This window comes from Zasmidium cellare (assembly GCF_010093935.1).
Source record: "Zasmidium cellare ATCC 36951 unplaced genomic scaffold M409scaffold_15, whole genome shotgun sequence".
In the NCBI taxonomy this organism is placed as follows: Eukaryota; Fungi; Ascomycota; class Dothideomycetes; order Mycosphaerellales; family Mycosphaerellaceae; genus Zasmidium; species Zasmidium cellare.
In genome coordinates this window covers 606,444-632,922 of record NW_022986959.1, presented here as the reverse complement: position 1 = coordinate 632,922, position 26,479 = coordinate 606,444, and the positions used below count along the sequence as shown (strand labels likewise).

General features: G+C 51.8%; 10 protein-coding genes across 10 annotated transcripts; 3 read left to right on the top strand and 7 right to left on the bottom strand.

Annotated features, from left to right (window-relative positions):
* Nucleotides 1–1,332: 1,332 nt before the first annotated feature.
* M409DRAFT_54167 (uncharacterized protein) lies at nucleotides 1,333–1,902 on the top strand (the record flags this gene model as incomplete). The annotated part of the gene is made up of 1 exon (XM_033812618.1): nucleotides 1,333–1,902. One exon carries the CDS (start codon nucleotides 1,333–1,335, stop codon nucleotides 1,900–1,902), a length of 570 nt encoding a protein of 189 aa, XP_033668464.1.
* A 791-nt stretch (nucleotides 1,903–2,693) lies between these two features.
* On the bottom strand, nucleotides 2,694–4,841 carry M409DRAFT_54166 (uncharacterized protein; the record flags this gene model as incomplete). The annotated part of the gene is made up of 1 exon (XM_033812617.1): nucleotides 2,694–4,841. One exon carries the CDS (start codon nucleotides 4,839–4,841, stop codon nucleotides 2,694–2,696), a length of 2,148 nt encoding a protein of 715 aa, XP_033668463.1.
* Nucleotides 4,842–6,041: 1,200 nt separating this feature from the next.
* Nucleotides 6,042–6,997, top strand: M409DRAFT_22377 (uncharacterized protein; the record flags this gene model as incomplete). The annotated part of the gene is made up of 4 exons (XM_033806309.1): nucleotides 6,042–6,267; nucleotides 6,317–6,433; nucleotides 6,488–6,618; nucleotides 6,671–6,997. The coding sequence occupies 4 exons, from the start codon at nucleotides 6,042–6,044 to the stop codon at nucleotides 6,995–6,997; spliced, it is 801 nt and encodes a 266-aa protein (XP_033668462.1).
* A 72-nt stretch (nucleotides 6,998–7,069) lies between these two features.
* On the bottom strand, nucleotides 7,070–8,986 carry M409DRAFT_54165 (uncharacterized protein; the record flags this gene model as incomplete). Its single annotated transcript, XM_033812616.1, has 4 exons — nucleotides 7,070–8,138; nucleotides 8,194–8,612; nucleotides 8,663–8,836; nucleotides 8,885–8,986. The coding sequence occupies 4 exons, from the start codon at nucleotides 8,984–8,986 to the stop codon at nucleotides 7,070–7,072; spliced, it is 1,764 nt and encodes a 587-aa protein (XP_033668461.1).
* A 462-nt stretch (nucleotides 8,987–9,448) lies between these two features.
* Nucleotides 9,449–12,226, bottom strand: M409DRAFT_54164 (uncharacterized protein; the record flags this gene model as incomplete). The annotated part of the gene is made up of 1 exon (XM_033812615.1): nucleotides 9,449–12,226. The coding sequence occupies one exon, from the start codon at nucleotides 12,224–12,226 to the stop codon at nucleotides 9,449–9,451; it is 2,778 nt and encodes a 925-aa protein (XP_033668460.1).
* A 457-nt stretch (nucleotides 12,227–12,683) lies between these two features.
* On the bottom strand, nucleotides 12,684–14,789 carry M409DRAFT_54163 (uncharacterized protein; the record flags this gene model as incomplete). The annotated part of the gene is made up of 2 exons (XM_033812614.1): nucleotides 12,684–13,487; nucleotides 13,536–14,789. 2 exons carry the CDS (start codon nucleotides 14,787–14,789, stop codon nucleotides 12,684–12,686), a joined length of 2,058 nt encoding a protein of 685 aa, XP_033668459.1.
* Nucleotides 14,790–18,208: 3,419 nt separating this feature from the next.
* On the bottom strand, nucleotides 18,209–20,351 carry M409DRAFT_66080 (GMC oxidoreductase; the record flags this gene model as incomplete). The annotated part of the gene is made up of 4 exons (XM_033816776.1): nucleotides 18,209–18,579; nucleotides 18,614–19,715; nucleotides 19,859–20,028; nucleotides 20,309–20,351. The coding sequence occupies 4 exons, from the start codon at nucleotides 20,349–20,351 to the stop codon at nucleotides 18,209–18,211; spliced, it is 1,686 nt and encodes a 561-aa protein (XP_033668458.1).
* Nucleotides 20,352–20,857: 506 nt separating this feature from the next.
* Nucleotides 20,858–22,099, bottom strand: M409DRAFT_22373 (uncharacterized protein; the record flags this gene model as incomplete). Its single annotated transcript, XM_033806308.1, has 5 exons — nucleotides 20,858–21,168; nucleotides 21,221–21,376; nucleotides 21,432–21,443; nucleotides 21,510–21,799; nucleotides 21,840–22,099. The coding sequence occupies 5 exons, from the start codon at nucleotides 22,097–22,099 to the stop codon at nucleotides 20,858–20,860; spliced, it is 1,029 nt and encodes a 342-aa protein (XP_033668457.1).
* A 665-nt stretch (nucleotides 22,100–22,764) lies between these two features.
* M409DRAFT_22372 (uncharacterized protein) lies at nucleotides 22,765–24,368 on the top strand (the record flags this gene model as incomplete). The annotated part of the gene is made up of 7 exons (XM_033806307.1): nucleotides 22,765–22,831; nucleotides 22,887–22,990; nucleotides 23,046–23,212; nucleotides 23,268–23,517; nucleotides 23,575–23,669; nucleotides 23,729–23,834; nucleotides 23,886–24,368. The coding sequence occupies 7 exons, from the start codon at nucleotides 22,765–22,767 to the stop codon at nucleotides 24,366–24,368; spliced, it is 1,272 nt and encodes a 423-aa protein (XP_033668456.1).
* A 16-nt stretch (nucleotides 24,369–24,384) lies between these two features.
* Nucleotides 24,385–25,852, bottom strand: M409DRAFT_66095 (uncharacterized protein; the record flags this gene model as incomplete). Its single annotated transcript, XM_033816784.1, has 3 exons — nucleotides 24,385–24,409; nucleotides 24,453–25,727; nucleotides 25,785–25,852. 3 exons carry the CDS (start codon nucleotides 25,850–25,852, stop codon nucleotides 24,385–24,387), a joined length of 1,368 nt encoding a protein of 455 aa, XP_033668455.1.
* Nucleotides 25,853–26,479: the final 627 nt, after the last annotated feature.

Genomic DNA, 26,479 nt, shown 5'->3' with positions numbered 1-26,479 from the left:
CCTACCTACCCCATGGCTGCTCCATGTTGCCACTGCGGCAAAGATCCACTCGAGGGAGATGATTCTCAGCTTGAACTGGGACTCGCGGCTGGGGGCTCGAAACCACACGACGTCGCCATTTTCATGGTAATAACCTTCTTCTTCATGGTCATCAGTCTTGGGGCAACGGCCGTTACGTTTGCTTGGCGTATTATATAGCAAAAGGTCTGGAGTCAACATTATGTGCGACAATATCGTTTCCTAATCTAACGATGGTGATAGAACTTCTCAGGCCACGATCGCGAGCCGACTTTTGTTGCGCCGTCGACTCCATGGCTGACTATCCCGGAAGGCTTTTGGACGAGCCACATGGGATGAGCTTCTGGGGCATCGCCTGGCTCCTTGTAACTGGCTTTGAGCGGCTTTTCCTTAGGAGCCGATCCAAGCATCCCGGGAAGCTGTAGTCACCATCAGCACTCGTGATGCAGATATCGGGTTCCCAGATACTTTGAACACGCCCTATGATAGTGCAACGGAACGTTGCATAAGTGCAAACTTGGACTGGGCGGCCGCCATGTACCGGCCGATGATCGCATGTAACTTGGCCGTGCGCACTTCGAGAGACGAGGGCGCTGCAGATTTTTGGACGCACTTCTGGTGTCGGAAATATAGCGAAAGCGGACAGCCGACAGAAGAAACTAAAACTATTCAGAAAACCAAGATACATCTCTTGATGATGCTGCTAGTACTCGTCCTTGTTTTCGAAATATTCGTTCCCCTATCATGCGGTTACATTTCCTCTTAATATGAATCATTCGACCACAGTCTTCTCCGTGCACCAACGTGGCTGTCGTTAGACAGTTTAAGCAAATATCGAAATAACCTGGGATAGCCGCTTTTGTCGTCACTTCTACAGAGAACAAGAATTAAAACCAGATCCGTGTAAAGAGCGTGAAACGTGCCTAGACGTTCAGACAGGCGGTGCCTGCTAATAGCGTATTAGCCGAAATCTGTGCTACGAGCTGGATACCTTTGGTGTAGACTCTATTATGCGACCAGAGAATATCTTGTTCGAGTCTTATACTCAATCCTGTTCAAACGCTCACCGGCTGACCTGTGTTGCCCCTGATCTTGTAGGCTTCCTCACTGCTTGGCACGACTGATCAAGTCCGCGCGGCCACGCAGACGCTTGGATGGCCACCAGTTGCCAGCTTTGGGCTCTTGTGTCTTCGCATGTCGAGGTTCCTCGTTGCAGACCTTCTCCGTTTTCATACCCACGCAGTTGCACCCAAACCCGACGAGCGTCTCGATATCTTCGCAGAGTCCACCGACCGTCTTTCTTAATCCTAGACAATGAGACTAAGGTCGATGGCAGGCGGACTTCTTTGGCTTTTTGGGGGGATCCTCATCGCGGGTGGGCAATCTGACGACCTACATTGGATCAAATACCCATCGCCTGGCTCGGAAGGACCATTACACCAACGACAGCTCACCTCTGAAAACGTCACGTCCTGGCTTGCCACCAACGATGTCAATCAGTACGTCTTACGCTTAGACGACGGAGCATTGATGCCCGCGTCTCTGGTGGGAGATAAGGAACGTGCGTGGCAACAGTGGTTCGGGCGAAAATACCCCGAAGTTGCCAAATTCCGCGACGACGGCGACTACGTTGACAAAGACGCACTTTTCGCCACCGAAAATGGATACGAAATCCCCGCCGACGGCTTGTTCCACGTTGCACACTGCATCGCCCTCCTTCGAAGATACATCGACTCGACGAATGCCAAGAGTCATGTATGCCCGCGCGATACGAACTCGTTCCATGCGGAGCATTGCCTCGAGGCACTGGAGGAATTCGCTTTCAATGATGGCGTGCCCTTGCCATATAACCATCGTTGGTCCACCGATGTCTGCTTTACTTGAGACGATTGGTAGCACCCGACTTTCTGCAGTTCGCGAACCAAGCCATGTTGCGCTATGGTATCGTGATCCCGTGAAACGGTGCTTTGGTCTCACAATGACAACTCTCCGAAGCTATCCTGACTGTTCTCGATGCACAGTTTACAGACCTATTTTGGCGGTCCGAAGCATAACGACGCCGCCGAGGTTCCTTGGACCCGCCCCGTTGGTTTGAAAGGTGCTAGGTTATCGCAAGGAACGTTCAAAGGGGGGATTCAAATAAGGGCTTCGAGCTACAAAGACCACAGTAGCAAAGCTTTCTTGGTAATAAATTCAACGAAGCTTGTTCCGGTTCTACGGTGGTTTTCAACTTCTGAAGGTCGTAGAGCAGAAGTTAAAGAAACGACGATTGGTAGCAGCTTGATAGCGAGGACTATTGCCATGCCACGAATGGTGAATCCGAGCAGGGGAAATCGACAACTGCTAAATACATCAACTTGTATATGAGACACTCAGCTTCGATTGTGAATGATGCAGCGTCGCAGCTTGTGATTAGTCGTCGTAATCGACACAATTTAAGGCTGTAGCAGTCATGTAACTTCCACATTGGGTGGTTATAGGGCCATCTTGGCAGAGGAACACCACACAGTAACATATCATCGCAACCACGATGGGACATTTTAATGACAATGAAAGTAGAGAGACTGTAGATCCGCGAGAAGATAGCTGTAGATGTCGATGGCTCTATATTTCCACGCCATCGTAGGGTACTGAGATACTATGTACGTATTGTATTCCAAGCCAACCGATTCATTTCAAAGAAGAACCCACTCTTTACGCAGGCTCCGCATTGCTTCAATGTGCTCAAACGATCGTTTCTCGTCATAGCGGCTTTGATTATCAGCGACACGTCGGAGCCGTTGACATTCTCGCGCGACGTCTAGAGCCCTGAGAAGGCTAAGGCAGTTATCGTGGTCGCCGCGAGCCCCGTCCTCGAGAGCGGCAAAGAATGCGTCGTCCTCGCGGGTGGCCATCGAGGCTGCGATACAAATAGGCCACGATAGTCGTCTTAGCTGTCGTACGTGGCTCAGATGGCGCACGGCCGATATAATTTTGATTACACACAGGCGAACATCTGGAACGTCGGGCAATGCGGGAGATGCGGTGATGTGAAGGAATAGCTCTACGGCGTAGCACCACACCTCGGTGGAGTGTCGCACTTCTTCTTCACCGCATTCGATGTCAATACTTGTCACGTCGTGTGCTCGTCGTCGCTGAATCTCGCCAAGCAGCTTGGAAGTCCGCTCTGAGAGTTCTTGCGCGTCCAGCGGTTGGGAAGCTATAAGGTCCTCTTTCCAGCGCCGCAATCCAGTCACTTCTGATATGAATTGGAAGACCCAGGGTTGGCAACCAGTCATTTGTGCGAGGTCCGGATTCTCGAGCCAGGAGTCGTCGAGAGGAGCTGAGCTGCTGTGTGATTGTACATCGCACGCCGATGCTACAATGTCAACAATGGCCAAGAAGCCAAGAAGAAGTCTGGTGAGCGGATTGGTGTTGTCGTCGAGCTGGATGGAGTTTTGGCGAATGAATTCAGCAATGACTTGAAGACGGCCAGTGGTCCAAGAGCCTTCCTCAGCCTGTCGCACCAGATTAGTCGTGAATATGCTTACGGCGACAAGATGTCTCACCTCAAGCAACGCTACTTGGAAAAATACGATGAAAATCTCCTCCAAGCAAGATTTCGGTATAGCATCCTGATTGAGAGCAGGAAGGAGGCTCGTTGCGTTTTCAACGATCAGCTTGGTCTTCAAGTTTCTTCTGGAGCGTGCAGAACCCCGGGTATATCGCTCCAGCCCTCGGGTCTGGACGTAGTCTATGTATGCCAGCGTCGATTTGTCGAGCAAGTCTTTAATCGCTGCATCGGGACGGAGGATTCGTTCTCGAATGGCATCCCGGGTTGTGTTAGTCATGTATGGGAATCGCTCGGGCATAAGAGTGTCGTTGAAGTATAAGACCTCGCGCAGAGAAGTGGAATCCTCCGAAGACGACATGATTGAAACACCCGAGTCCACCTTATCCAGATCAGCATACAGCGTCTCTAGCTGGAAAATCCCGAGGGCGTCGTCCAACATATCTTGCGACTGGCCTGCATGAATCACTATGCTTTTCTCGCCACTGCAATCTTTGGTGGGCGCTTCATCGCCCACGAGGAAGTCTTCTATGTGAAATGTGTCGTCGCTGCAAACAAGTGGCGCGGCCTGGCGTTGGGTTGGTGAAACGCCTGTGCTGCTAGTAACCTCTTGGATGCTTGCATGGTTCGGAGACGCAGAGGGATTTGGTTTTGTTGGCGAGAAAAGACATATATCTTGTCCAAAAGCGAAATCATTGTTCCCGGCACCATCGACGTATTGCGCATGGTCGACTGAAGACATTTCAACTGTATGTGCCTGGCTGTTGAAATCTGCGATTGGTTGCAAGGTCTCGAAAAGGAGGTCCCGAGAGCCAGAAAAGCTAGACTCGCCAATCTTCGGTGGAGTTGGAAGAAAGGAGGCACCAATATCTGGCGTACTGAGTTGAAGAGCACGATTGAAATCTTCAGTGTACTGTGCTGGAGATCTTGCAATAGCAGAAGTCATCATCGACAATGTTGGCATGGTCGCCAATCGTGGTCGAGAGCTGGGCAGGCGTCGAGGCGAGTGCGGTGTATCCGATGCCAGTCTTCGACGTCGAATGATTTGCCTCTCCAGTTCGTCTACCCTCTGCTGCTCTTGTATACCACCATCCATCCACTCGGGCTTCCGTCCGTAGCCTGCACATTTGAGGCGTAGTGAAGAACAGCTTGCGCACTTGCCCTGGCGTTGATCGCATCTGGTTCCACGAGCACGACATGTCCAGCAGTCTTTCTGAGTTCTTGGAAGACGGGAATTAGAGGTCTTGCCCTGATCAGGGGCCTTCTGGTTCATTGTAACAGTTCATGTGGCGTACAGAGCTGGTTGTCCTCTCCTCGCAACTCGGAGAACAGGGACAAACATGTTTTGGACTGCTCCCTGGTTCCAGGAGCTGCTGAGGACTGGCTCGCTTCCTCGCATGCCTTACCTCATCCTGCAACATGATATACCGGTGATTTGGAAGCATGGAGCGCAGCGGAAGGACCACTGCGCGCGTCGATTTCTCAGAGATGATGGGGCCAAGAGGTCTTGGCTCAGCAGGGCTTGTAGCTGTGGTTGGATTGACTCAGCTTCTGGCCCTGCAGCCTTTCCAACTCCCGTGCCAACACCAAGCTAACTGATCCTTCACCCGGTCAGGCTAGGCGTGCTGCAGCTCCACCTCCCCGTGTCCCCGCCCGTCCTGCAGCCCCTCAGCCAATCCTTCCCACACCCGGACCACGTGCCAGGATCGAGCTCCGAGAGTACTTGTCTCGACTGCGTCGCTTTCGTACCTGCAAAAGCTGAATACCCCGACGTACACGCTCTATAGGAGTCTCAACTATGAAGTGCTATCAGGCAAAGCTCCCTAGGGTGTATTCTTGCCGAGCTTCCCCAGCGCCGTTGCATCCTCATCCATCTTTCCGCTCCGCTGCAAGCATTCTAGAAGCCGAACGTAGCCTAGCGTAAATGGGAGAGTGAGAGGGCTTACAAAGAGGAATCAACCCAACACAATGTCCGGGCTGCTTGGCCGCATTGTTTTGGTGGGGCCTTCTCGACCGGTGATCAAAGCTGCTGCAAATTCTTATAAGTAGAGGATAAGACCGAGCTCGACACAAATACAGAACATGAAGAGCGAATGCAGCAAGGTCTCGGCCGGAGACGCTGCCGCTGCACGGATGTCCAAACCGGCTGATTTGATGGTCCGTGCACAGCCCGTGGATCCGTCAGCCTGACGTCGGCATAGGTACGCTGAACGATGACACTACCACATCCTTTGCATGCCGTGTACTGTGCCTCTCGCAAATTGATACAATGTAACAGGCCATCTTTGAGGTGTTGCTCGAAGTTATGCCGTCCTACATCTATTTCGATATTGTAGATGAAGTGGAGTGGAGAATACGACATGTTAAGCGCGCGGTACATCACTATTGCGCAGATATGCAATTTCCAATGCCGTCCCCATTCCAGACTCTGGCAAGAGAGTAATGGCCCAGACCAACAGAACCCCCAGCGACCATGGGTCGTTCTAACGAGCTGTTGGAGGAGGACAGGCTTATAGGGGAAAGTTCATATGAACATGATATTGAGAAGACTTATCTTCGGCCGGCCAAGTTCTATGAACGCTGGACTATTGATGTATGGACCAGTGGACTTTGTGTCCTGTTAATATTTACCAATCTCGCGTGGTACTGGCATTTCGTGACGGTGGACTTAGCCTTTGACACTGAACAAAAGAGTTTCCGTAAGTACACACGAAGTTTTGAGATAGGTCAACTAATCTCCTTTGGCAGTTTGGAACGATGAATGGATGGGAAAGTCGTTCGCTCATGACTGGCTTCATCTCCTTGACGAGGAGAATGGAACCTACTCGCATTACGCCGACCGAGAGTGGCGCGACCTGCTTCCCCGTATGTATCTCTTAGCGACAGATAATGGTGGTGGCGTGGACTGATCAAACCTAGCCGGTGAGGGGGTTGTCTCGGTCAGTCGGTCCTTTGCAAAAGCTCACAACGTACCCGAAGCAGCTCCATCGCCCGAAAGGCAAGGGGAGATGATTTACATGATTGCAAGCTATCATCAATTGTCCTGCCTCGTAAGTAAAACTCGAATCAACCACTCGGCTCAGGTGCTGATTGATAGAGCAGAAGGACGTCAGAGAAACAATCTACAAACTAAACGGAACCTCGGGTGATAACGAGCCCATCCAATGGGATCACGCTCTCCACTGCCTCGAGGCAGTAAGGCAGGGGTTGGCCTGTTTCCTCGATACGACTCTCATCGACCTCACTCAGCATTGGCCGGGGATTCCGAACGGCCAGCAGCATAAATGCCGAAATGCAGACAAGATGTATCGTTGGGCGGCGGAAAGACAGCACGCTATGCCTGTCGACCCGGACATCAGATTGAGTCTGACGAACGTCGTTACTTTGCCTACGAAACATGGCCACGGCCCGGCAAAGGAAGTTACTTAAAACAGTTCTGTGTCCACGATATTGGTCAACGCATGCTCTCACATAAGCTGTTAATGGAGCATCGTGGTAATATTATATATCGTCGCTATCAAGTTCGCGAAACGGTTCCCGTCGTGGCTTCAAAAGCACAGCCCGACCTGGCTCCCGCAGGACTTTGCCAAGTGCCAGTAGCACACGAAGCAATCCCATTCCAAGTACCACCCATATCATCGCCATAATCACTACAGACCGACCCTGGACATCGTCGTCTACCAAGGGGCTCAAGTCCGTCATGATGTTGGGTGATGCGTGGACCGTCACCGCATTGCTCTGTCCGAGAAGTTCCCCAGAGGATGCGATTGCCTGGGCGAATACCAGCCCAACTTCTGCCGGCACTGAAATGGTAACATTGGATTCAAATCCAAGCCGCTCGAATTCAACAAGTTGACCTGGGTTATCGGCGCAGAAACTTTCTGTGTGCAGTGCTCTTCTGAACCAAGCGGCTCTCGACGTGTTTCTTTTCGTACAACCGAACAGCCTCCATGCACTAACATCGTGTGCACCATTCCAGGACATGAAGAAAGAGGATGTCCCATCTCCAGCATCCGCCGTAGCAAGGGCAGGTTCTTCATCTCTTGGTGTAGTCCAGGACGCCGATTCAAGTCTAAATGCCCGATATGTCGCCAACGATGGTCCCACAAATCTGACTTCCAGAATCAGGGCACCCAACTCATCATACTCAGATATGTATCCATCTTTGCTCCAGCAAACGAACATATGACCGGAAGCCAGATACTGCACGTTGCCGCGAAGCTCCGCCAATCCTCCGTCAGGGCGATAATGGTGACGCAGAGCTTTCGCTCGCATATCTGTATGATTCAAGCTGACCAAGAGGGCTGACGATGCTGTAGAAGTCGCTTCGAAGCCATTTGACGCGTTATCCAGGAAAGAGAGCAAAGTTATTTCTGGGTCAGAAGAGGGCACGAGTCGCGCATCATGCTGGGCAGAGAAATTGAACCCATCCAACTCAAAAGATGAGCGTTTGCCCCCAAGGCGCCATATTATTGAGCCATCGCGGCCGGAAACCAGGTATATCGTGTTCGTGAAGCGACCGGAGAGAAGATAGTCCCCGGTCTTAGACTTGTCGATTGAATTCAAGTGGCTTGTGTATCATCAGTCACATTGGTCAAGGGGTGAATGTACTGAGGTGCACTCACAGGTAGTCCAATGGCTCATGGGGCAAAACATCAAGCACATAGGACTCTTCGGCAGGAACATGATCTGCAGAACTCCACTTGAAAACGACTTCTCCTGATTTGCGATCGATTTCGTTGAACCCACAACTCATGATCGGCGCCTTTCCAGTAACATTCACACTATGTTTTGTCTCGATGATATATGTATCATCGCCTGTGAGGATGAATTCGTGCGGGTCGAGGTACATCTTCTCATCGGTAGGCGGTTCGATGGGACTCGAAAGTTGGAGAGACGAGTTCAGGACCATGGGGACTGACTCGAAGTAGAAAGCTCCTGGCAATGGTTTCATTATTGATAGCGAGAACTCGCCCGTCTGGCTTTGCTTGAAGTCGCATGCTTGATCACGATTCACAATGTGCGAGCCGCTCCAGACAAGATGCTGATATCGTCAGCAGCTCGAAAGTTGAAATACCACAGGCTCACACATACTCCGTGGTCATCGAAGATGTACGGGCCAGTCTTTACTTGTGGTGGGCCACCACGCGCATTGCACTCCGGATTTTGGTCCGTGTATGGAGCCAACAGCCAGTATCCTAGAGGCCTTGGGTGTAATTGCGGGATTGTCGATGTGATGTCCAGGATAGGGGCACGTATATCTGGCCGCTAATTCGTTACGTCCGTGTCAAAGGCGTGTGACATTGTTTGACATACTGTTACAAACTGTTGCATCACCGACGGCCGCATTGGTCGACAGTGGTCGCCATTACCAGATGTTCCTTGCAGCTTCGCAGGTCTAGATCCGTCTTTGTCCATGGCGGGAAGTGGTGCTGAGAACGACAGAATTGTTGAGACGCAGAGTAACAGAGAAAGTATAGCATTAGGTAGATTCTTCGACAGCACGCAGTCCTCTGCCTGCGAGACGTTCCAATTATGTTCGTGCGTCAAGGTTCGCCTTGCTTCAAAGTTTGGTGGGAGCAAGACTACGATAAAAGCGCGGCGGTAATTCGAGCTGGATGGGCCTCGAATCTTTAAGAAACAGACACAGATCGGCCAATCCTATTACTCTATAACCATTGTGAATTCAAGCATCTGATATGGTTTGGGATAATGATCTATAGACGATGTACATAGCAGGATCACTTTCTGGCAACGTAGATACAGGTGGTTCCATTCCAATATCCTGACTTACGATGTCCGCCCTGTGCACAAGCAGCACAATTCAGAGCCCGTCTGCATGTATCACGTTAAATACTGAAACAATGCGACACCGCAATTCTACTTCTCTTTGCAGCATGCCAGTAGCCTCCCAGCATGGGAATTGCACTCAGGTGTGCGGCGCCTCCGATCAGTCTTGCATGGACAACGTCGACCGCACCTCGATGAACATTTGCATGGCAGGTCTTTTATTTCTCGACTGAGCTTTTCATATTCTCTGACAAAGTCCTGTGGATCCCACTCGCCTCCAGCAAAGCGCTCCGGATCCGAGACCACTGCTCGGTCTAGCTGTCGTATGACGGCCTGGATCTGATTCGGCCACGCCTCATTCGTGGCTTGTTGGTTCTTCGCCATCCAAAGCATGTTGCAAAGTATTTCAAGGATTCTTGAGTCGTCCCACAGCATACCTCCTTCCATGAGAGATGTTTTTGTGGTCAGGACAGCGTGGATGATCTTTGCGCCAGGTGGCAGGAGTAAAACTTCATCGGCCTCGATAATCAGTGTTCGAGCTTTGCCACGAGGGTCGTAATCGTCACCATCCCTTGCTAACCTCCTCAAATCGTTTTCCTCTACCTGGTCGGGAGGAACAAACATCCAGGCTTTGCGGCCACAGAAAGCACGAACCCATGTGCCATTGAGGACGTCAAGGTGCGCACCAGAGAATGCCCCGCGAAGACCCAGAATGTTGAAGGAGAGACAGCCATATAGATCTAACTCTTTGGTGGTGACTTGCTTCTTTGCGTCGTTCCAGGCTTCGCTGCAAACCAGATCTTCAAGCAAGCGGTAATGCGGCAACAGAGTGAAGGCTGGACGGTCGCCTCGTATCAGCCCGGGAAGGTCAAGAGCATTCAGCGCAGACTCAGGGGCAGGAAGCATCTCTAAGAAGTCGTCTCCGTCGATGTCTTCGAGAAGATGGGTGACGGCGCTCCTGACCTGCAGACTACGCCCCGTAAGCTTGGAACGGAGCTGCTTGTAACAGTCGTCCCATGTTAGCCATCCAGCGTCCCGCACGGCGCCTTTGATGACGACTGGTCGATTGAGGACAATACCGTCTTTCCCGTATGCCTGTAGACGTTGTGCAGTCAAGTACCACGCATCTGCATTCTCTCTTGATGCAGTGGAGAGGCCATGTTCGTCGGGGTCGAAAAAGACCGAGGCGATGTGCGTGGGAGAGGCCCATTTCTTCAAGATGTGCGACTTGACGTCGGTTCCAGAACTTTCTAAAATAAGCTCATAGATTGCGTGTATCTGCTCGAAAGCTTTCAAGCGGAGTTGAATTGCCCTCTGTCTGTGCTTCTCGTCGTGAGAGGTGACGATGTTCGGCACAAAGCCAGCCTTGCATCGGCCTGGGCAAAGTGGACAGTCCAGTGAATGAGCATCTGCTCTGTCCCCGGTATTGGCCACATCATCTGATTGAGGCGATTTCTCACCCTGGGTTTCATTGTCGTCTGTCCCGTCGTCCTGGTCGTCTTCGTCCACTGGCGAGTGAGCGGATACTTCTGTCTGCGCCGTTCCCGGGGTTGACGGATCTTCACTTCGTTCTCTGTCACTGCTCATGTCTACGTCATCCTCGCTAAGAGAGCTAGCGGTGCTGTTTGCTGCTGCCTGCACCGCATGAGGGCCGATGTCGTCGTCGCTGTCCGCCCCTTCTGATCTTACATCGTCCGCCGGGTCATCAAGGCTCTCTCCGCTGTCAGAATCGTTGCTTTCAATTTCGTCTCCATCGGTCTGCTCTTCATCTGCCCGGAATTGCAAACCAACGCTAGGTTCCCCTGACAGAAGAGACTGTTGCCCTTCTCCCAGCTTCAAGGGGGTCTGGTCGGTGCTTGAGCCTTCCGTCGGCCAGACTGCCAACGGGGAGCTCACGGAACAATCGAAGTCTTCATTGCCATGGATTTCTTCTGAAACGTCATTCCGGGCTGAACTCAAAGAGATTGCAGTCATATCACCGTCTAACCGCGGTCGCTTTGCAGGCCTCTTTTGACCGAACTGTGTTCTTCGCGGGGGCTGCTGCAGCGTATCTTCGCGAACCACTAGCCCAGCCGGATCGCAAGCAATCATGCACCTAGTCCAGAGCCCATGCGGTCGATCTGATAAGTAGGATCCGTCGCAAAGCTGAATGGTGTCTGCTGTTGCAGTGGTCCAGTGCGTGACCGTCCTCTCCGCTTCTTCTAAGTTCTCCACGACCCTCCCGCCCAGCTTCAGAAATCCGTCTTTGGTCCAGTCCATAACGTTTTTGAGATCGGCTGCCGTGACTGGCGAGTAGCGAAGCCGTGGAGCTCCCTTTTCCGCCTCGTGCCCAATCGTTTGCCAGGTTCGAGTGCTTGCAGAGAGCCTGCCTGAGAGGACCAGCTCTTGACGGAGAACGAGAACTGCGTTGAGATAGCCTACAGCGTCCTCCCACTCTTCATGGACTCTAGCGACGGACCAAAGTCGCTCCAGGAAACTGCGTGCTCGAGACGCCCAGGCATATCGCTGCACGACGGATGCACCCCAGTGTGCCGCCACTTGGGCACTGAGTCGAAGACAAACTGCTGCATCGGCCCCGTTGCGGCTCGCGGGGTCGCTTTTGCACACAGCTAATAGTGCTTTCCACGCACTTGACTGTTTGGGCGGCCGTAGGCGAGTGCTCAGGAGTGCCGCCGCGCATCCAGCCAAGTTCGTGTGTAAGGCTGCGAGCTCATCGGCAATGGTCTGATGGACTGCATCGCGCTCGTCTGGCCCATTCGCATCGTCCAGTCGTTTTCGAAACTCGTCCAGGCGCTCGACGGCACTGAGGCGCAATGCCTCTTCTGCCTCGCTGCACACTCCCTCAGCGTCTTCGTGCAATGCGGCCATGCCCGGATGCCGCCTGGTGAAGGCATGTATGCTGGATTAGATCGTGGCATGTGGTACACCGTCACTCCAGATGCTCGCTTCGACGATGTTCCTACGCGCGCGGCAGGCGCCCACCGGAGAGTGATGAAGTCGCCGAAGGAAGATGATCAACCGGGCCAGAACGCCCACCCGACGTGCATGGCATCGGATCCGCGGACGATCGGCGACATGTGGGCGAAAACAACGTTTGAGACATGTGCGTACTAAGCCGAATCATGCATGTGCATTGAAGCGCATGGCTCCACGTGAATTTCGTTGGAGGAAGTGGTACATAGGTTTGTGCCTGAGACAAGGCCGTGGGCCCGTGCGTTCGGCCGAGGCTTCGCAGTTAATCTTGCGAGCCGTTGATTTAGAAAGTCATTCGCCGTTCAGCCACGTAAGAAACATGTTCTCTGTTTTCTTGAGGAAGACGTGTCAACTACAGCAAGTTCCAATCCTTGCCCAGACTTTGCATAGCATCAAACCAGTCGTATCCCCGACGCTGTTGCATGCTCGCCCCGGGAGGGCTTTTTCTTCGCAGACGGCGACATTCCCTCACCACGCTTAGTGCCCTCCTCAGTTTGAGAGTGTAATCAACATCACCCCACGCCCCGTCTTCGATACCAGCAAAGAAGTTGTCATACTCATCCCCTGCCATGCACCCAGCCACGCATATTGGCCACGCCAGACTCCAAAGGAGCTGTGCACGGCCCAGACGTTCAATTGCGGCGATAGTATCGGCCACAGCACCACGGATGTTCGAGACATCGGGATGTGCCCCAGAAGTCGTAGTGTGGAGAAATACTTCGGCGACATGTGCATATACTTCGGTGATTTGCGTGGAGCAGATGTCCTGGTGGGACTTTGTCACGGCACGAAGCTGCTCCAGAATACTCTGCTCAATTGCCGAAGCCCTGTCGGCAAGTTCTGTGACATTCAGGGAGCCTGCTGCCACTGCGCTCAACTTCCAGGATCGAAGATTGGTGATGTCCAAGATCTTTTGAAACACCCATGGCTGGCATCCTGTCATTTCGAATAGAGACGAATCCACAAGCGCCACACTACAGGAAAACGGCCAAGCTTGGAGAGGTCTCCCACAGGTTGCAGAACCGATAACATCGAGAGCGACCAGAACGCCAAAAGACGTCTTTGTTGCTGAGCTGTCTGGCTCTGAGCTAGCAATGCTGGACATTTGGTTCGCAATGTCACCAAGCACATGTTGGGGTGTCGGGGTTTCCTCTACCTGTGGACGCTGTTCAGTATGCCATCTCGTCCGCTGCATGTAACATACCTGAAAGAGCAATTGGTGAGCAAGAACCCTGTTCAACTGTTCAATATCCTGTTTCTCGGCAGTATTATCGGTCGCGACAGCTATCGTGGAGAGAAGTCCTATGAGCGTTTCCAAATCAAACTCTGTGGATTTGACGGTCTGATTTGAGGATGATCGAAGTCCAAATCTCGCTAGCCTTTGTGACTCTAGGCGTTCAGAATATTTTGTAACAGTGGTATGGACGTATTTCTTGATCGATTCTTGGGGAGAAAGTATGGTTTCTCGTAGTCGCAGGAGCAGTGCATGATCCGCGTGTGGAAACTGATTTGGGAGTACAAGGTTGGTGAGAAACCGGAGAGCGGGAGCGGTTTCGTCAGGTCTTTGAGCTACGCTGGGAGTTATCGACGCTGTAGTGTGCTGAATAGGCTCATCTGGTAGTCGCATTGTAGATAATGGCTCGCAAGCATCGACGGAATCAGAGACTGAGTAGTTGTTCCAGTCAAGAGACGGTAGGGAATAAGACTCTTCAATTCCGTTGGTGGCAGAATTGGACAAGTTTTGGTCGAATCCAACTCGCCCGGGCTGCGGCTGATCAGTCTCATAAGACCAGCTCATGGTATCGCCTAGAGTCGAATCCTCGGGCACAAGGCTTGGTCCCTCAGAGTCAGAAATGGGCAATGCTGATGACTTGGCTGCAGCGACGTCTCGAATGCACTCGCAAGGGCCATCTTCGCCAGCGTGACCCATAGATTGTCGATTGAAATCCAACACAGCCCTGAAAGCGTCGTCCTCCAGGAAAATGTCATTTACTCTGGGCGTGGGGTCATACCACTCGGGCCAAGACGTCCCAAGCAGTGACAAGCCTTCGGCATCAGCAGATGCGCCGGGTCCTTCGCCATCCCACAGTTTCAGAAACGGCTCGTCTCGAAGTGTCGTCTGTCCAATAGAAGCAGCAGGATTTTTATCTTTGCCATGCGGATGACGGTGCGCCGGACGAGGCTGCGGTGGCTGCTTTGCCGCATTGCGGCTCCGCTTTCGACCTCGCCGAATCCGTGCCTTCAACTCTTCTACTTTGTGCTTTTCTCGGATCCCACCATCCATCCAGACAGGTCTTGGCCCATAGCCATCGCACTTTAATCTAAGCGAAGCGCAAGGTGTGCATTTCCCCGGCTTCTCGTCACACTTCTTCCGCCGAACGCGGCAGGTCCAACATCCGTTAGAGCTGCGTGCCCGGGACTTGCTCAGAGGGTCGTCTTGCTCGTCGCTCACTCCCATGTCTTTGATGAAAAATGCGTACACACTACCTTCAGTGCACCATTTCGGCTTGTGCTGTGAAAAAAGGTTCGGTCGCGGGGTGCTTCGGAAAGGATTGGTCAACCTCAAGGAGAAAGGACAGAGATTATTCCTACTATTTCAGAGGTCACCATAGCTTCGACAATTCCCATCTCTCTCTTATATCCTCCACAACCTGGGGGTTCGCAAGGATCGGCAGTTCAAGCTGTTATAAAGAGAGTTCAGGCCGGGCCCAGGCTTGGACAAGAGCGATCAAGATCATCGATCGACGCCGGCCGAGATTGTAGGTCAATTGGTCGCTGCCGTCATTGGTTCATGCTATAGCTTCGACTGCTTGATCCTTCTGGTTGTCTTGCTTGATCCTTCAAGCTTCCAACTCCTACTTGGTACAGGCAAGATCACCGACAGCTGGTGAGCAACGCAGGTCGTGAGAGCCTTGTCACCAATCGCATCGAGCCGGAGCTGCACGTGGAAGGCCCGGTCCTGGTAGGCTTGAAATGCCAAGGGGTGTGTTATCGTTCAGAAAGATATATTAGGAAGTCGGCGCGAAAATCTCCGACCATTGAGCAAATAGCATTGTAGACCTCTCAGCCTTGGCAGTTGGTTTCCATGAACTTTCTTGGTCAAGAGAGTTCGATGCAGTATTATGCACGAGGTAGTAGGTGGCGGCGGTGCTACAACTTCACGTTGGTCCGTTGGATCTACATGTGCTGAGCCGAGAGAGGAAAATGGGCAATCGAAGTTGTATTCCATTGGCGCGAGGGGAGTCGGGCAACCGGGTATTGTTTAGTCCCAAACAAGATTAATGCTAGTTGGGTTTATGGTCTACTTGGTGCAGCGCCGGAGGAAGCGACGAGACGATGCTGACGGATCAGGATGCGACTGAATAAGGGATCTTATTTGGCCTAGCGGTCCCCGAAGACTTTGGACTAGACGGACAATCCTCAGGAAGACTACTACAGCACGATAGATCTGATTGAATGCTCCAAAGCTGTTCCATCCACAAGTGATACATCTGCAAGGCTCCCCAGAGGTTTCCTCACCCCTGCTGGCAACATCATGGCTCCTGTTGCCAACAACAGGAGGACAGCTGGTATGAGATATTTGCAATCAACCAGGTGTAGGCTTGCTCCCAAACAAACTGAGGATGCGTTGTTGAGGCACTGCGGCACTGGTGGAAGATAGCTCGTCTCATACCCTCGGAATTCCTCCGTCTCAACGCTGTCGATCTTGGACGAGCTCTTTGGCACGCGAGGCGAGGTTTCCATTTGTGATCCCCACGGGAGAAGCTCCGCACGCTAACGCAGCAAGAGAGTAGCCCTGACCCTTGTGGGCCACGAGGATGAGCTGAATTTTGTTGTTGCACTGGTAGACGTCGGTCTCCCCGACTCGCCACTGGATTCAGCGTGAAGTAAGCAGAATCCTCCGTGGAACGCGAGCATCTTGTCTTGGGACTTCCCCGACTTTGTAACTCTGTACACCATCCTCATATGTGCGAGTTGACCAGAGAGTGATCAAGTCTACAGCGGTATTGTGCCGAGTTTACAACCTTCGACGCTGAAGGCGGAGAACCGATTATATCAATGACCAGTGGACTTGGCGGCTACAAGTACCTAGAAACCCCAACAAAAATTGGCTTCAATCTAACCATTTGCTGCCTCGATGTACTAAACGGATATAATGACGGCCAATCATGATACATTCCGTTTGCTGGTATCACATGCAGTCAGCTCAACCAAGGAGGTGACTGGAAGTTTCAAAGAAGAAACAAAGGTTTCGTCGAAGGACTCCAACATGGCAGCGGATTGGCGTCTGCAAAGGTTCTTCATGTCTTTGCAGTCGCCTTTCTTCTAGAGCGTTAATGGGACAGCAAAAGAATGGCTCACCTTAAGCACAGTGGATGATATGCTGCACTGCTCATTGTTGCACTCATTGGCGCAATTGTGTTCAAGAGGAACAGTGTTCGCTGGTGGTGACGTTGGTGCCGACAGAGCTCGTGGGCCTGAGCAGGATAAAGGGCTTGAAAGAATATTCAGGCTTGTTTCAGTGAGTAAAGTTCTCCTCAATCCAATCAAGGAGTAAATCAGACTATAGTTGCTCAACCATGATACACGTGAATACGACATTGTAGAAGAACAAGCATCTGAGCTACGACGGCCTGACCAGCAGCGATCGAAGGGCTCAGGCTTCATGAAAAGGATTCATTGCATGAAGGACTGTTGCATTGCACGAAGGACTGTGGCATCTGCCGTGCTTATTAAGCTTCCGACTGCTCCGAGCGAAGCTGTCGCTATTCCGTTCCAGATATCACAAGAGCTAGAATGTTTTCCGGACTCCCAACCGACTCGAGACCCTGAGCGATGGAGTTTACAAAGATGCCATGAGCTTTACAAAGACGTTGCACTCGTTGCGCAGGCCGCGGTACGAGGTCGAAAGGTTTTACAGTGTCGTGACTGGAGAGCACTACAAGCTCAACTATGAGAATGGCGGTCTGGGAAACCTCGAACAAAGTCAGAGACTGGTGACCGTCATGGGCAACAGGATGACTAGAGACCTGGGTTCAGGAGAGTGCTGCCCAGGTTATAGGTACGCAAGGAGGGGCCTTGAAAAGCATCCTAGTCGTTTTGGGTTGGATGTGGGTTGGGCTTAGAGGAACGAAACAAACAAATGATGCACTGAAAGATGGAGTGTGTGGAGCTCAAGTGATCGTATTGTAAGACGGATCTTTTGATCATGATGCTCCCTCATGTGACCCATTAAAGGCTTATCTGTACGGCCGTTGAGGCTGTTTCAGGCTGATTCGGAAGCCATCTACACAGGTTGCTTGATAGCTTTGGTATCTTGAGAGCCAAATAGAAGACAACTACAGGTACACGAACTGTGACAAGACGTCGAAGCAATTCACGAGAGAATTTCTTTTCTAGGCGCAGGAGATAAGCGAACAGGCTGAGCTACTTCCTAATCAGTCGACTGCACGCAGGCGAATCGGAAGTTCGTTATATGTTGGAACCGCGCTACATCGGGCTGCTCATATTGCAAATAAATCTTTGTCTAGTTTCTAGACCCAGACAGGGCTTCCGCAAAAGGACGTTTAGCTTGCTTAGTGCGAATGAGGGTTGCTTTCAAAAGAGTCGACTCAAAACGAAAGACGTAGAGACCCGCATACAGTAAGTCAGTTGCAACGGAGCATATCAAGCTCCCAACGTCAAATTCGGATGTCATGCATGTCACTGGTCCGAGTGTCTGGTAATCAGCAGAGTATCGTATGTGCCAGGGCCTGACGCAACCGCATCAGCAGTAACTAGATAGACACGAAACTTCATCTCGGAGCCAACCCTTTTACTCCAACGTTTCATCGCCATCGATGTATAAAAAACCTCTGCATACGTCCACTGCAGCCTTCAATTCGTTTCATTCCTGCCTTGAATGATCACATCGGCAATCTTCTTTGCGAAAGCATAGACAGTGCTGGTCGGATGCCCGGGCGGCAAGAAAGGGAACGCCGACGCATCAACAACTCTCAGTCCAGAACTCCCAAATACAGCCCCGTTGCTGTCCACTACTGCCATGCTATCATTCCTTTGACCCATCTTGCAAGTCCCAGACGCGTGCCACACAGGTGCAAGGTTCTCTTGTACGAATTGTAAGATTTGAGCGTCAGTCTGAACAGTAGACCCCGGCGAAGCTTCAACTGGACTTGCAACGCCAGTGTTGACGAGGCCTTGCCAGATTGTCCGCAGTCGTTTGAACGCCTCTACTGCTACCTGTCTGTCTGCTTGGCTTGTCAGGAAGCCAGGATCAAACACTGGCAGTTCCCAGGCAAAAGGGGCTGGCGAGTGAGACTGTCCCTCGTGATAGAGGAGCTACCAGAGCACAATTGATAACCCCATAGCTGGTTCCATTAGAATACTCTGTATGAGGAAGATATTCGATCTCCGGCCAGTCAGACGGGAATGTGGAGCTCAACAAGGCACCAGTGTTGTTGCTCAGCTGCTGACGATTGGCTTGCGGTAGCTTCTCCCACCCAATGTATCCGGTCCCTTCGATAGCATCTGGCCCGCTGGCGGAGCTGAGATATGAGTTGAGGATGTCGTTGGCGAGTGAAGCGTTGCTGGCCGCAGAACCTGCGACTTGGAAGTTGACGGCATGAGATATCCCAAAGTCAATGTGTTCCCACAGATTCTTACCCACACCGGGCAAGTTCACTTTGCAGGTGATGTTGAATGCTGCCAACTCACTGCAATTCCCAATGCCGGAGACCATGGGTAGTTGCGGGGATTGTAGAGCTCCAGCGGATACGATGACCTCGTTCCTGGCAGACAGTGTGAAGTTTACCGATGGGGTGCCATACGTTCCTGCAGTCAGAGCGGCGACGCCAATAGCCTTGTTTCCATCAAACACGATCTCGGTTGCTAATGTGTTCTTGTAAATAGATGGAGCGGTACGAGCGTTCAAAGCCGACTGCAGGTACGATGCTTCTGAGGACGATCTTCGTCCCGTAGTCGGATCGATTAACAGTCCAGAGTAAGACGATCCGAGAAGATGGCCGCTGCTGAGACCTGCTATAGGAGCCAAGCCCGCTGCTATGTATGCCTGTCTGGCCCAGGGCGCAAAAGGATCGACAAAGTTGGAATATGAGACGTGCACAGGACCTCCAGCCGAATCAAAGGCGCTTGCATCGTAAAGATTCGTGGCGTTCCCGTATAGAGACTCGTTCGGGGCGGTGAAGTTGACCGCTTTCTTGTAATCAGGTAGGTGGTTCTCCCAGTTCCAGCTTTGTTCTCCTACTTCGTCTGCCCATTTCTGCAAACTGCCTATGGTGGGCCTGTGGTACACGAGGTTGTTTCTAGCAGATGAGCCACCGAGGACCTTGCCTCGAGCATAGAGCAATGTTCGATCAGTTGCCCCCTGTACAGAACGTTATGAGTAATGACTTTTTGTGAGTTCAGCATGAACACTTACCGCCTGAGGAGTTGTCAAAATTCCCCAATCGACCAATGGCTGAAAGTCAGTGACACCAAGACCGGCAGAGCCTTCTGCGAAGCCGGCACCACGCTCAAGTTGGAGTTATCGGTCTCGTAGAAGCCGCCTGCTTCAATCACTGCCACAGAAAAGTTGGCAGCTGCCAACCGCACGCCGAGAGCGAGACCAGCGGTACCTCCACCGGTGATGACATAGTCGAAGGTTGCGTTCGTGCCTGGTACTCCGAAGAATGAAGAGACTAGCGGTAGACCGTTTGGTGCTTGTTGATTGAATTGGAAGTCCAGCGCAAGGGATCGAGGAAGGAGTCCGAAGAAGGAAAACAAGACAAGCAATGTCGACGGCGGTAGCATTTCGCTGGATCTTGAGTTCAGCCTCGCGCTGGATGATCTGGAAAGATGCCTCGAAACAATGTGGAGACGAGGACCGCTTCACAAGACTGACTGTCGTAGTTACCGAGAAGCTATCTGGGATCATATACAGGTAGTAGGAAGATCATGACGTTCGTCGTAGACGCGTACTGTCCTGGAGAATTCGTACAACTTTCTCTTGGCGTGGACTCATAATGTCCCAGCCGGTCGATCAACAAGCTCGCACTTCAAAAGTCGATCAAGCGTCTGCCGTTGACTAATTGTCGACGGTTTTATGCCTTGGCTGTTGCTTCAAAGTCCTTGCAGACACCTGAGCGAGCCGCACAAGGCCCAGTAGTCAATTCTCAGCCTCGAAGACCACGTCAACGCCCAGTATCTCCGCACCTCCGCACCTTCGCCCCGTCTTTCCGCCATCATATCGACACAGTGTCCGCAGCTACCGTTCGATACGCTCCTCCACTCCATGATCAGCAATGACAGTAAGTCCACCCTCAGTAGGGAAAGCTCATGAAGATGCGGAGCCTGCGTTCTTTCTGATTCTGCCATTCATGAGGAGTGGTACAAGTCGGCACTGAGATGTCCAAACAAATGATGTGCAAGTTAAAGACGCATAAATTGTTCACTGCACGTTGAACTCATTATCATTATGCCAGATTTGTCACCAGAAAAGGGAGCGGCATGTCAAGCATCACGATACATCTACCCTAACTTCTCATGCTGACCGAGCTCCTCAATATCAGGCTTCGGCCCCCTAGGAATGATAATGACTACATCGTCTTTCCCTTCTCCACGCATAGCCAGTCCTCTCGCACTAGCATATCCCCACCGATGTGCTTCAAAGTTCGTCGTCGACCTAAACACACCCCTCGTAATCTCTGTATCATCCCAATAGAGTCTCCGCAGCCAAAGGTGGAGGTTTGGGTAGTCATGGCGGATGAATTTGAGATTGAGGTTGAAGATGGTGTGGTACGCCCAATCAAATCGAATGAGTGTTGTGTATAGGCGGATGTCTGCGAACTCGGTCAGTTGTGAGTTGGATTGAGAGCAATGCAGATGAGGTACCAGCTTCCGTGATGTGCTTGCCGAAGAGGAAAGGCTGGTGGTCTGGGGTCGAGAGGTGCTTTTCCAATCTGTCTAGGGAGTCAAAGAGCGGTTCGACGTTGGTGTCGAATGCTGCCTGCGTGGTTGCGAAGCCACATTTGTATACGCCGTTGTTTACTGTCGGCTGTGTTAGAGAATCATCTGGCCACTGCCATTTGTACGAGATTCATACCAGTATCGTATACTACAAGTGATATTAGTAGGCTGCTGGAAAACAATTGTGGTCGGCACTTTTAGAGCAAGGACTTACCCCATTCATTCATCTCATCAATCGCACTGCTCAAGTGCTTAGGGTACAAACCTGCTGCTCCTTTGCTCTCCTCTTTAAACTTTGCATCAATTAGGTCGTCGAACTCTGTATACAACATCCGTATGATCTCGCTCGACTCGTTATTTACAATCGTCATGGTCTTCTTGTCAAACAGGCAAGGCACCCTGAAACGTCCCGTATATTCCGGGTTCGCCAATAAGTAGAGTTCTTTGAGTTTGGTGAAGCCATATACGGGATCTCTGTCCAACGAGCCGTGCTGGCCAGGAATGCTGGAGTCAGTTCACAGAACATTGGTGTTGGTTGACATACGCACCGTTGAAAGTCCACCCTCCAGCAGTGAGATCGCAGCCCAGCGGTACCATCTGTATCGCATCTTCCAAACTCTTTAGCGCCCTGACGATGATTGTTCGATGAGCCCAGGGGCAGGCGTAGTTTACGTAGAGGACATAGCGATCTCTTTCGGCGGGATACAGTGACCCTGCGTCCTTGGAGATCCAGTTCTGGAACGTACTTTCCTTGCGTCGAAAGTGACCATCTTCGTCGGCGTGGGCATGTGTCTTTGTCGCCATTCCTTCAAATTCTCACTGCTGTCCAGAGTTGATCAAATATGCCATATCTCACGAGTGCGGGCAGTCCCCAGTTAGGTCACCATCCTCACTCGTACTGCTTGCAAGATGACGGCATGAGATTCGTTGCGAGATTGGGATTTCATCAACTAGAGCGGGAGTGCGGATCTGCGGCGCTGGGGACTCGCATGTAGGCTTCGGCACGATGTGCACGAGTGCGGGATGGGTCTTTGACATTGGAAACGATTACATACAGGGAATGACCAAATGTGAACCTTTGGTGCTGAAAAATGAGGCATGCTGTACATGACGCTCTTCGATGACAAACTTCCAGCACTGTGCCATCTGCGAGCTTGGTGATGTCCGCCGTAAGTCATGCAGCCTGACCATGTATGAGTTTGGTGAAATTCGCGAGACCTCGGGTCACCGATTTCTCGAGAACTAACTCGGCTTCGTTTGAGATTAGTATCCTCGTGAGAGGAAAGACGGAGGAGCGGGATGGCGGATTGAGGGCCTCCCGTGCTTGTTGCTTGTCCCCCGCTGCGTGCAAGGTAGACGCAGGTACAATCAAGCTACCTTTGCCCACAAGGGAATGCCAGTCTTGGATGACAACATGCCATCAAGTCGTCAGGAAACCTGCAAAGAGCAATTGAAGAGCCCATCCCACAATGGCGATTGACACAGATGTTCTCGGCAGCTTTTCGCCGACGGTGATTATTGTTGGCTGTGGACTAGGTCAGTCAGTTGTGTTGATAGTTCGATCTTGTAGTGAGCTAACGGCATCGTGCAGGGGGTCTTGCGTGCGCCATTGCATGCCGTCGTGAGGGTCTCGATGTCACTGTTGTAGAGGCTGCGAAAGAACTCAGCGAGGTGGGCGCTGGTATACAACTACCGGTGAGTCGTAGGGTCTGGCTCGGTAGAATGATGTAGAGACTGACATATTTCGAAGCCGATAGCCTTGCGAATTATGGATAGGTTTGATTTGATTCCCCAGCTTCGTCGTGCTGGACTCCAAGGCCAAGTCAAGTGTCGAATACTGCGATGGGAGGACGGCAGCCTGATCGGGCTCCGACCTGAAGAAGATTGGTCAGTGCAGAAGTTTGGATATTCCTGGCAGTAAGCCCACCGAAGTAATTCAGCAGACGAGGGCCTTGGTAACACCGTGACAAAGTACAATCCATCGTGCAGACTACCAGCGTGTACTCGTCGAAGAGGCCAAACGCCTTGGGGCGAAGATCCGCCTGAACAGCGCCGCCGCCAGCGTTGACTGCCCAGACATATCGCCGAAAGTCTATCTCGAAAGCGGAGAGCAGCTACAAGGAGACGTAGTCACTGGGGCAGACGGGCTTCATTCTAACACTAGAACGGCAGTGTTGGGATATGTAAAGAACGCGAAAGAGTCTGGTGATCTGGCTTACCGAGTAACGATCCCCGCGGAAACACTTCGAACCGAAGCAGATCCTTTTATACAAGGCTAGATCAATAGGGATTACCGAGCTACTTATTGGGGGCCTGACAGTCATATCGTCATGTACCCAGTGAAGGATGGGCAGCTGTTGAATATGGTGGTTATGTGCGTCTTCTCGTTTCGATTGCCAACGAGGCACAGATCGCTGACATACACAACGGCAGCCGTCCAGACGACTTGCCTGCCGAAGTAGCTCGCCAACCAGGAGATATTGCAGAAATGCGTAAGATGTTTGAATACTGGGATCCTTGCCTTCGCCGCTTGCTAGACGTAAGTATTGATCTATCAACCGAACCCACTGCTTGCTGACACTAGATCTAGAATGTTAAAGTTGCCCTCAAATGGAAGATATGGACCATGGATCCATTAGAAACCTGGACTAAAGGCTCGGTAGCCTTGCTCGGTGACGCCTGCCACCCTACCGTTCCATACGCAGCTGCAGGTGCTGCAATGGCGGTTGAAGACGGCGCGGTCATCGGTCGACTGCTAGGCCTTGTCAAAGATTCTGGCGTTTCGAAGGAAAAGCTCCCCGGCATGCTGCAGCTGTATGAAACCATCCGCAAAGAACGCACTACCACCACAGTCGCTACGGCCGATGCAAATCGGGACTTGTATCACATGCACGATGGTGTTGAACAAGAGAAGCGGGATGCCTTCTTTGGAGATCATGACTGGTGGGACGAACGGCGTACTGCACCGTACAGGTTTGCAGATTTTGGGTTCTTGCACGAGCTGTTTGGCTTCGATGCAGTTGAGGACGCAGAAGAAGGATTTTTGATGTGGGAAAAGGACCAGCAGAAATAGTAGCTGCTGTCAATGATCAATTGCTAACCCCTGTGTCCATTCTTCATCGTTACGACTTGTTCAACACGATGATCCTTCACCAACTTCTCATCCGGCATCTCAAACCTCGACCTCAGCGGCAACCACGTCTGAGCATTGTAATCCTTCTGACGCTTCCCACATCCTTCCAAACCCCACTCACTTACACCCATCAATCGATTGCTTTCAATCACAAATGCCAATGTTCCCTCTCCTGCTTTAACAGGAAGCAGCTCTTCGTTGCTCTCTCGCTCAAGAGTCACACTATCAGGCCCATGTCCCGTCATGGTGTTGTGAAGTCTGGCCCCGCCTGGCTGGAAGGATCCATATGTTTCTTCGTGAGAAGGACTCTTAATAAGACCCACTAGCTCAGCCATGGTATTGCGATGATACCACGGCGGCCGAAACGTGCCTTCCATGGCCAGCCAGCGTGGTGGGAAGACGGCCACTTCAGCTACGGGCGGGCCACCAGGGGCCTCGCCGGGCGCTGTGACGGTGAAGATGGATGGATCTGGATGATGGTAGGAGATACTGCTGATGGTGGCGTACCGGCCGAGATCGTACTTCCAGGGATAGTACAGTCCATGCCAAGCCACCACATCGAAAGGGGTGTGCGTCTGCGTTGCGACGAACAGTTCGTTGTTGAACTTGGTGACGATCTTGAAAGTAGAGGTTGTGTCATGGTCAAACGCCGCGACGGGGATTTGAAAGTCTCGTTCATTGGCCATGCTTTGCGAGCCAATGGGTCCGCGGTTAGGTAGAGTCCACTGTCCCTCATACAGCTCAACTGCGAAGCCTCGCACGGGTCCATCTGGAAGCGAGACATGATACCGAAAGCCACGAGGAATGACACAGATTTCCGACGGACGAACTAGGAGATGGCCGAAGTCAGTGCGGATGTCCAGCGTTCCTTGCTGCGCAATGATCAGGAGATCACCGTCCGCAGAGCTGAAAGAAGTGTTGGCCTCCATGGACTTTCCAGCCATGTAGATAAATGCTGCCATTCCCTTTTTGTCAGCCGCGTTGCCTCTTCCAGCGAGCAAATGCATGGAATGTAGCCAGTCGGCTGAGGCATCGATGTCGAATGGACTCCATCGCAGCTGGGTTGGAGTGTACGAGAGTGACTCCAAGTCGCTGCGGGTTCCAATCTTCGCTAGTGTTTCGTCTTTCGTGAACGGGTTATGAGCGGCAGTTGGCAAGATGCGGTACAGCCAAGAATGCTGATTCTGCCCACGAGGAGCTGTGAAGGAGGTTCCCGAGAGCTTCTCCGTGTATAGACCGTACGGCGGCTTCTGGGGAGAGTTTTGTCCAACTGGGAGAGCATCTTTCAACGCTTCGGATCTTGTACATCATCTCAGAATGATGCTTCAACTTTTGAATCGTTCGACAACAACTCACTGGTGATAAGACCCAAACCCCTCCAGATACCGGTAACGCTCAGGAACATCGAATTTGGTGACGGGCATTGTGAACTTGCTCACTCTAGTAGATCATTGGAAGTGAGGCCAGAAATTCGTGCTCTAAGGAATGACAATGCCATGCGGCCGTGTGAGCCGACGTATCCGCACCTCCGCAGGGGCATCCTCGAACCCTATACCCGTTTGCATCCATCCCCTAGTCCTCACATAATCAATGGAGAACAGCGGCATGGGGGATGCTGATGGGACATCGGAGAGTCGGAGGTGGTTTCGCCGGGTCGTACATGATGAGTGGTACTGTACTTTGAAGAAGGGAAGAGTTCTTGCTTATTCTCGAACTCTCGTTCCCACGGGTGTTGACTGAGGCTGCAGCCACAGTCTGTGAGTACGACTCAACCAGCTGAGAAAGGCCAATGTTTTGTTCGATTTCAACATCACATGCTGTTCGGCTTGTCTAAGCTGACAATGGCTTTCGTGTCAGCCTAGCTTGACATTGTGAATCCGATGCAGTGATGATCTGGCGGTATTCAGAAAGTCGCTAATAAATTCTATGGTTCGTCGAGGTTTAGCAGTAACAGTCAGCTGTCAAAGTTGTCTGGAATGACTTCAAAGTGAAGCATCATCAGCTTCTAGTTGCTTCTCTTGATGCCCTTGATGCCTTTGTCAATGCTCTGT